At 36.0% G+C, this 9,950-nt stretch overlaps 3 protein-coding genes across 3 annotated transcripts in view; 2 read left to right on the forward strand and 1 right to left on the reverse strand.

Annotated features, from left to right (window-relative positions):
• The window catches only part of LOC139141541 (serine-protein kinase ATM-like), a 111,596-nt gene that overhangs the window by 32,906 nt on the left and 68,740 nt on the right, over window positions 1–9,950 (reverse strand). The gene's annotated exons all lie outside the window — the stretch shown is intronic.
• Window positions 2,432–5,465, forward strand: LOC139142190 (complement C1q-like protein 3). The gene is made up of 2 exons (XM_070712042.1): window positions 2,432–2,578; window positions 3,763–5,465. The coding sequence occupies exon 2, from the start codon at window positions 3,773–3,775 to the stop codon at window positions 4,334–4,336; it is 564 nt and encodes a 187-aa protein (XP_070568143.1). The 5' UTR covers window positions 2,432–2,578; window positions 3,763–3,772; the 3' UTR covers window positions 4,337–5,465.
• On the forward strand, window positions 7,309–9,873 carry LOC139142191 (complement C1q-like protein 3). The gene is made up of 2 exons (XM_070712043.1): window positions 7,309–7,494; window positions 8,411–9,873. Exon 2 carries the CDS (start codon window positions 8,435–8,437, stop codon window positions 8,990–8,992), a length of 558 nt encoding a protein of 185 aa, XP_070568144.1. The 5' UTR covers window positions 7,309–7,494; window positions 8,411–8,434; the 3' UTR covers window positions 8,993–9,873.

The raw sequence follows: 9,950 nt of genomic DNA on the forward strand, positions 1-9,950 counted from the left end.
TTGATCATTTCATATTGACTGAAATAACATATCACGCATTTAACTCTTGGAATAAAGTCAAACTTTTCCTCAGGGAAACAATAGCAATATTCGAATTTCCAAAGTTTGGGGTGAATAGGTTGAGCAATAGACTGAAAGATCCGTCACTTGAGGGCGCTCTCTAAGTTCTGGGAGTGTAGAGAGCAATGAAGGAAGTGCCCTCTTTTATGAAAAATGGTCAAAGAGTGGAATTTTAAGGCTTAGGGACATCTGGAATGATGACAGAAATGACTGGCTTCAACAATGGGAAATAATTGCAAAAATTAGAGGAGGTACAAATAGACATGTGCAAGAGGAAATTAAGACAGAGTATGAAACACTCCTCAATGCTATTCCAGATTCCTGGAAACAAATCATCTCTTCAAACATCCAAAATGAAGAAAACTATGATATTTTAGACTTAGAGAATTATGGTCTGACAAAAAGTGATGTCAAAACCAAGTCACTTTATTGGAAATTAGTTGATAAGAAATGGCATGCAGTCAAAGGTCAGATTGGTCAAAAATGGGCTGAGAATCTAAGTCTCACTGACAGTTACAAAGCTACTTTATTCAGCCGTCTTAATTCAACAGGAATTGTCAGCAATTCAGTAAATGATTTAAATTGGAAGATTTTCCATCGAGGCCTAGTCACAGGAAGCTTGGCCAAAACTTTCAATTTAAGTGATGGGAAATGCCATATTTGTGGCCAAGAAGAAACACTGGAACACATCTTATTTGAGTGTAAATATGTTAAAGAAATCTGGCAGAAATGTATTTCTTTCTTTGTCAGAAAACACAACTTTGATAATAATATCAATATCAAAAGACTAGCAATTGCAGGAATCGAAAATGGTAATAATGCAACATCTGACATTATTTACTGTATTACTTCCTTTGTAAAATATACAGTTTGGAATATTCGAAATTCGGTTACTCTTGATGGGATTAAAGTTTCCCTTCAATCCTATGTCATGCAATTGAAATGTTATCTCTCCTCATGGATGAATACATTGTATTTCACTTATAAGATGATGAACAAAACTGAGGATTTTATCACAAAGTTTTCAAGCCTTGTAAGACTTGAAGGAGAAGAATGCATCCTGAATGCATTCATATGATGATCTTTGTAATTAAACAGCTAATTATTTGGGGGGGTTTTTTCAGACAACACGCATTGTAATTTTAATGCATTCACAGTTATGTAGATTTGTTTTATTTGTGACAATGTTGAAATAAATTTATCTTTTTCAAAAAAAAAGAGCTCCCTTGAGCTACGGATCTTTCAGTCTAGTCGAGCAATGGCTGGACTTTAAAAACATACATCACCTACACTCCCAATTCTGGTACAAACTGTAAATCATTAACACACATTGAATGGAAGTGTTACCGTACAGTCCAAGTTCAGACACACAGTCATCTGTAAGACTATTGGTCAGATATGGACTTTTTTGACCTTGACCTTAAGTTTCCCCGGCATTTCTCCACAGGTGGAGCTTAGCAAACACATACTTGTACAGCAATTGCTATAGCTATCAAACTCTGGCTGACAAATATCAGCACAGGAAACAACTTATCATGTGTTCATGATAAAAAATCCCTGAAAACCTGCATGGCTACGACGCAGTCTCTAACTCATACACCAAATTATAGTCTACTATAGTACAGCATGGGTAAAATAATTTTCTTTATCCAAACCTTTTGCTAAATTATGTCTATTGAGTCTGATTTTCTCTCTGGAATAATTTACAACTATTCTGTGACAAGTCTTGTTCAAATAGGGAATCACTAGTAATTGTCGTCCTAACAAATAATTAAGCAAAGGACCCAAAGCACAAAAGCAGCAGCCTTACATTTCCAACACATAAGGAATGCCTGAGGAACAACACTGATATATAAAATGTCAAATTAAAGAAATGTCTCAACTTTTCTGAAGTCTGATAATCTAATTTCCTTTCATTAATCTTAATCTGTAACGATTATTTTCAAATCATACTGACACTTTTTTTTTCAGTTAAATATAAACAGTGAGACTTGCTCTTAGTATGTAAACTATAGATAACTATAAAACATGAGTACATTCCCTTGATCATATAAGATATTAATTTTTATAAGCAATTACACAATCATATGATTCACATTTGGTTGCAGTAGCTGACAATGCATAAAATTTCATGTAAATGCATATCTAGAGAAAATTTCCTCCATATGAAATCCGGGCTATTACAGTATGTCAAGGAAAACTTCTTACACTCAGATGAAATTGTAAATTTGCCCATTCATAAATGGCCACGTATTGCACAATGCGGGTATCTGTAAATAAGATTATTTTCTGAATGAGATTAAGTTTAGATACGAATAAATCATCACCATCTGATTATCGGTGCCCCATCGGAGATTCAAGATGTCACTGAGCTCAATTTTTCCCACGCTGTGTGTAAGTCCACGTGGACTTAAGCACTTTACTTTGAGAGCTAACAGAGTGTGCTATCTGCTTGTAAGACACCATTCTCCACTTGCAGAGAAAATACACACCACCGGAGAAGCAGTTTTCGTCAAAGGTGAGTGGAAACTTTACTCATTTACACCATTTTATATCTGCGATATGTACTTTTTTCAGTTTGGTCAGCACATGACTTAAGATTGAAGTTTGTCTGTGTCAAAAAAGAAGAGCATGAATAAGCTTCAGATTGCAAGTGCATAATTTTTCGATCAGAAAGTTTTCTGTCTTGACCACAATATAGTAGAAATGTTTGTAACTTTTTCTCTTTGAACAAGATTCTCACAAAGCGCAATCAACATAATGGATATTTTCAAGCCTCCTCTTAAACTGTAAATTTTTCTCTGAGGATTTTGTACAGCACACTTTCTGAAATGTTGCCTGTCTATTATGAAGCATGTATAAGTGTACGGAACTTCACATTCATATCTGCTAGACTATGTCCGTCATTATTGCTTTGAGATTGTCCCCATCTCCTTTCCTACAGTACAGCACTGATAAAACTATCAATACACAGAATTTTAAGCCTTTTAAGTAATACTGATCAAAAACAAAATTTCAGTGACTGAAATATTCATACATGTACCCCTTGCACTGTTGACTATACTTGAGGCTGCTTTACGGAATTTCAGAGAACAGCTGTTTTGGCCTGCACTCCATATTTATCATTTATGGATCTGGCAGGCCATTGGCAGACCATGAGGTTTACAGCGTTATTCTTCCCTGAGGAGACAGCTTACTTATGATCACTCAAGTTACTTTCAGTAAAATTTATAAATACTGTTCTCCAAGATATGCAAGTTTTTAAGGAAGAGTTTTTAAAGCTATTAACTGAAAACCTATGCTGTTCGTACCAACATACTGTGTATCTTTAGTAATACATAGTGTAAACATCACACAGAGATTCAAATCTATGACAAACTAATAATTTAAATTAAAATACAGTTTTTTTGTTCAAATAGAAATTCAAAGAAATTTCCTTTTGACTGCTTCAGTGCTTAAAACATTAACAAAACCGATATGTTTCAAACAGAGCTTGTTTGCTTCATTGGCATGCTCCGTAAATAGAACTACCGAAATAGAACTACCGGTAAGAATGTATTTAGAGGGCCAAGTGCTCTTTCTTGATTGTGTCCAATATCACCTCTGGATTAATATAATAGTAAGCAATATGTTGTCCCTCCACTACAGCTGCATTGAAAATTTGAAATTTAATGCTTTGGTTGATGTACATTGTATTTCTAGAATAATCACTATGGCACTTGGTGACACTGCCCTGACTATCCTCCTTGCACTTTTCCTGGTGGTCGGTGTGATCCATGGAGACGACACTGACCAGCACTCTGAAGACGAACATCACACTGAAGACTGCTCAGCCTATTGTAAGCAATACATTTCAACTATCCCCCCACAGTCACGCTCAGCGTTCCAAGCGGCGTTCAAAGACAACGTCCTGGCGGAGAAATCAACACGCATCCAGTACGCGGAGACACACCTGAATATCGGCGGCCACTGGGACGAAGAGAAGAGTGTCTTCCAGTGCAAGATCCCAGGTGTCTACGTATTTCATTTGAATATTCTCAAATCCAGCAACTGTCAAACAACTCAGGCTTTCATCGGGAAGAACAGAGTCTTCAATGAAGTCAGCGCATACGCTACTTCCCTGGAGGATGGTTACGACAGTGGAAGTGCGACCACCATCTTGGAATTGGAGGAAGGAGACATAGTATACACATCCCTGATGCCATCTTCCTGTTTGTTCGGTACTGACTATAGATACACACATTTTAGTGGCTTTCTCTTATATGCTGATGCATAATTCATGAGAGACAAACATGGAAGTTGGACAGTTGGGGAATTTTAAAATTTTTTTAGTGCGATGCTTACTCTCCTTGCTATCTGAAATGTAATTTTTTGCAAACTGTCCAATATGTATTTATATTCACTTGCTAAACAAAGTCTCACTTGTTCCCAATAGTAGAATGTACAGATTAAAGTCATCTTGATTTCAAAGAATGCAGGATGAAGTTTAATTGTACTCTCAAAGCAAAGATGTGTCTGGTTGAGTAAAATAATTTTTACCATTTTTTTTCCATTTTTAATCATATTTTGTGATCTAATCTGGAATTGTACATCAATAATCTTGTACTTTACATTGAACCTTCTTATATTGCCTGAAATAAGACAAACATAGTTCTAAGGAGTAAAGAAATATATGTACACAAAATTATGAAATAGTCAAGGACTTTTCACAGAAATATTACAAGCCTTAGTATAACCACAGAGGCATTTCCTCAATGGAATTTGTAGTGAAAAGTTATATCTTGCAAATCAAATGAGATCAATTTTGCAAATTTCTTGAAACTTCTTTGAGTTGTTGCCAAGTCAGTACACGCAATATTATATGAATTTGTTCTTAACCCTTTGAGCACCAAAGTCTATTTTTGTCCCCTACATAAAATGAACCCCTGTCAATTTTTCTCAGATTTTTGCCAAAATTTTGAGAAAAACTGTAGCCACTGAAATATGATGTCCATTTGGTCCAAAATTACCTAAAAATTACAGAAAAATTCATAAAAATTGGTAAAATTTTGCACGAAAATTTTGGCAGGAGAAAATTACAGCACTCAAAGGGTTAAGTGACATAGAACAGTATGGTGTCAATGGTTTATCAAGTTGGCTTAGGGGGAACATATATTTCTGATCAAATATTGCAACATATTTTAAAATTAACTGAACAAGGAAAAATCTAAAGTTATACTGATGACAAAAACCCTGCAAAATTTAATCTACATTTTGAAGAAGCAAAATTTCACAATATATGAATATTTTAGACCAGCACACTTGCCCACTTTCACGTGAGGTGTTTAATTTCTTTTTAGCTGTTGTTGGAGTACTTTGTGTTGAATAAACTGGTGAAGTAATAAAGCACACTTTGATCACACAAAGTTCTTGAGTATGGAGTGCCATTTTGTACTCAATGTTCATCAGCTAATTCAAGAGAAAAAATTTGCATCATGTTTCTATAAATTTTGGATTATAAAAAGACCTACATTCATTCATGCTGTTTTTCATTATTTATCGATCATTACTACACACTGCAAGCTGAATAAATAATTACTGAACAAAAGTTGCCATTCCAGTAAAGTTCTTGATGTGTTTGAGATTTAAGACGTCTGATTGAAGCCATACTGAATTTTCTTCAGTTGAAGTAAGAACAATGTGAAAGCAACTGTTAATTAGTACTTTGATTGGGTAATTACTGGTGGGTTCCACTAGCCTTGGCTGTATAGAGGATGAACAAAGTCAATGCTCACGGTGATAACTTTTTTCTCTTAGACTGGTTACTTTCAAGTTTCATTGGTCTAAGCAAGTAGACTTGAATCATAAACAATGTGTGTAGGACTACTAAGGCTGCTCAAACACCTGTTGATATTACCTTCAGTGGAGTTTAATAAATATGAATACCCTGACAATGTGACAACTGCCACGGTGGTATCAAAACTGGCGGTGTTGCATTCTCACAAGGAAATACCCTGGCATCACACAATATTATCAGGTAACACATCCCACAAGTAAACTTCACAAAATATCCATTATATCCCTGATGAATGGATGTGATCAATTCATCTCCGGATGAGTCCATGAACACCATGGCAAAAGGATATCATTTCCTTCCAGTTATTCCACTGTGTGAATACCTGACCTCAAATGACTGATTGCCTATATCATAGAGATAAGGCAGAATGTACATATCCTGACCTTTGACCCTGGAGGAGTGAACTCAGTCAGACCAATCATATAGCAACACAACACTATAGTTTTATGATCATGTCATTAATTTATAACTCTTCAAAATAAGTTGAAGTTTACCACTGTCTCAGTGTATTATGCAATTTGTATCGAATGGTTCCAGTGGCTATGTTCTGCGATATTTACTAGGAAACAATTGGCATCAGACATTCCATGCACCATATATTCTGGAATTTGTTAGCTTTCCTGGAGGAAGTGTTATTTGATTATATTTATTGTCAATGATAAAAATGCAATAGGTCAGATCTAGCCGCACAGTTCAACATACATATAGAATATGTAATAATATTTGCAGGAGTGCTCAGCTTATTACTAAAGGCATTCTGATGTCAAGTGTGAGGTACCCTGAATGATGAACTGAACTTATTTAGCCAGTTCATAAACTGAAAACGGCACAAGAAGAAAATAAAACCATGTAGATATAATTTAATGTTTATTTTAGGTTCTTTGCAACCATGAAATTGACATGGGCTTGTATAAAATTTTCTTAAACAGGAACAAGGTAAATAATTATCATACAAGTCAATGTTATCCATGGATTAGGCTTCACAAAGAAAAAATTGAAAAGTAAACACCAATCAACTGGGAAAGTATCGTGAATTCTGTCTCTAAAAGTTGCTTCAATATGTGAAACTCAGCTTTTCAATGCACCACGGTTACAAACACAACCAGGTGCATAAACGTACAAAGAAATAGGCGTATTGTTGAGTATGAGTTTATCCATGTCTGTACCGCTATATGTGACTTCTTCTGAGCCAATTTCTCAAAAACACTGCAGTGTTCAGAAAGGGACACTATTTTCCAGAGAAGGCCTGTTCCCAATTTGTTTGACAAAATTTCATGCGCGGTCGCAAAGTAAAGCCATGCTTACAATACAGTAAGATCTAGATAAGCATCATTGACACCAGACACTGATAGCATGTACACACACAACTCCGAATATCATTTTTTTTAAAGTGCGCAAATAAAGCTGCCAGTCACAAATGGCGAAGACATTTTGTCAAAGGTGTTTTTTTCCCACGCTCTTTGAAAGACACGTGGCTTTAGATTACCTGAAGCTGAGTGAGTGTTCCATTTCACTGTACATCAGCTATTTGCTGAATATCTTCGACAGCAAAAGTACAGCTTGTGGTACATCACACTTTTCTACATCAATTCACAAAGGTAAGTAGCCAGTAATACTCTCAGTTCATTCTATCAACATTATGCATTTTCCTGCTTTTGAAGTATCATCACCTTAAAGTTACAAATGACTACGAAACTGACATCCAAACTCGGTCTCAAAATTTAACATGCAATTGCCTAGTCAAACTAGCATTAGCACGCGACAATAAAATAAAAGCTCTTTGATGGGACAAGCCTCAAAGTAAATTTATTAGCTTTTAACTTATGGAACCAAAAATTATTGATCACATGAAAAGTAAGACAATGTACACGTCCCGTACGCAATGATTGAAAACCACAGAAGAAAACAGACATCCCTGTCAGTAATCTAACTTGATAATTTTGCCCACCATAGCCAATATATTATCTGCTATGCTAATTACGTACTGCATATTGTACACCTGGTACACCTCACCTCAGAATTCAGCAAACCAAAAGTTGGATATCATTTCTACCTGTTTAGTGGGCGGGAAAATGTAACTTTTCATCAGCCAAGCCGGAAATTTACCTCCCCAAGATGTATGAACAAGTAGTTACTCTGTACTGAGCAATATGACATACAATGTCATCCTGATATATAGTATTGCAGAACAACAGTCATGTTGCCACTGTCTAGCCATTCATTTTTGATTGTTTGATTTTTTTCAATTGAAATCTGCCTCAGTCATATACTTGAGGCCCAAGTATAATATACATGTATGACTTATACCTTGTAAGACTGTGGGAGTTGATATTATGTATTATGTAAAATTATTGTGTTAATCTTTTTTCGGCCAAAAATTGTGTATTTTCAACAGGGATGGATGTTGGTGGAGTGGTGCAAAATTGTACCATATCAAATGTGGCAATAATTTTATTCTTCATATGTATTTGTCCAAAATTACTAAAATTTTGCTATTTTTTTTGTCGCTGTCAGGAATCATACAAGCTACAGTCTGACATGGCGTTTGGTGACATCACTGTGACTGCAGTTGTGGCATTTCTTCTCATTCTTAATGTGACTCACGCAGAAGATACGGAGGCCGAGGGCGGAAGTTGCGAGCTTGCCTGCAACAAGTACGTCAAACCAATCAAAGCACACTCCGCCTTCCACGTGTCGCTGGCTGAAAACGCATCAACCCATTTCAGACACCCCGTCCAGTTCGAAAACGTCGACCTGAACATCGGGGGACACTGGGACAAGGAGAAGAACGTGTTCACCTGCGAAATCCCCGGCGTCTACATGTTCACTGCAAACATCATGAAGCCTGAGGACTGCCCCAGCGCCACGGCGATGATCACCAAGAGCAAGGACGACACTTTGAAAAAGATGGATCATGATGCGAGTGCCTACGTATATGGCTCTGTTGGCATTGAATCATCAGCAAGCGGCAGCACACTCCTACAATTGGAACGAGGAGATTTGGTGTATCTGATAATAAGCGGCGGTTCATGCATAAAAGGAGACAGTATCAAAAGCACAAACTTCAGCGGAATATTACTGTACCCAGACGCCTGACTGTAAACGCATGACTATCACATGACATTTAAATCAACAGTCTGCAGCTATTTTCCAATCATGAAATAACACCATGACTAATTCAAACTTTTCAAAGTCTGTCCTTTTAGTTAAAATATACGGTAGTTGTTTCCAATGGCAAAGCTACATATAACAATTTGGAAATCAAGCATAATATTATTTAACTCCTGCAAAAGTAATATTCCAATACAAGTTGATGTAACATAGTTAGGTTTAAGTCTTATATTATTAAGTTTTCCTTTCTTTAGCCTTGTAAGAACCGAGTGGAGCAAAGAAGAGTGTTGACTGATTGATACAGAAACAAAGTTACACAAATTGAATTCTCACAAAGGATATGGAGCAGCTACAGTTCACTGTGGAACACACAGAAATGGTTTATTGAGTCCAGTGTCACTGCAAGGCCCCACACCACAGTTAAAAAAAACACACTGAATCAAAATGAAAATCAAAGATACCCATGTATTCCAGGTTTCATATGGTTTGAATTTGTTACAGTTTATGAATGAGTGGGGCAATTAAAAAGGACTTGCAAAAGTTTAGGTGTTGGTATTATCTTTGCGCTGAAATTATAAATAGAAATATTGGGTAACTTCAATTCACATAATGCAGAGTATGGGAGACATCACTAGTATTATACTTCCTAAATGTGAAAGCTGTTGCTTTAGAAAACTTTCTTCAAGTAAAAGAGCTCTACACACTTCTAAATCAGTAACAAATTCATCTAGCCTTCGAATTATGTCATTTTAAAATCGTCCCTGAAATTTGATCACCATGAATAAAGAGAATGTATCTGTTTTGATATTCTGTGTTTGTAAGATTACTGAAATAAACATTACACTTACAAAGTGTGTCCAGTATAATGAAGTGTCCCTTGATTTAATTAGATACTGTTGCTATGGTCAAAGATGTAAATCTACCTTTGAGTTTCAGTGGTGAA

The sequence above is a fragment of the Ptychodera flava genome, chromosome 10 (assembly GCF_041260155.1).
Source record: "Ptychodera flava strain L36383 chromosome 10, AS_Pfla_20210202, whole genome shotgun sequence".
In the NCBI taxonomy this organism is placed as follows: Eukaryota; Metazoa; Hemichordata; class Enteropneusta; family Ptychoderidae; genus Ptychodera; species Ptychodera flava.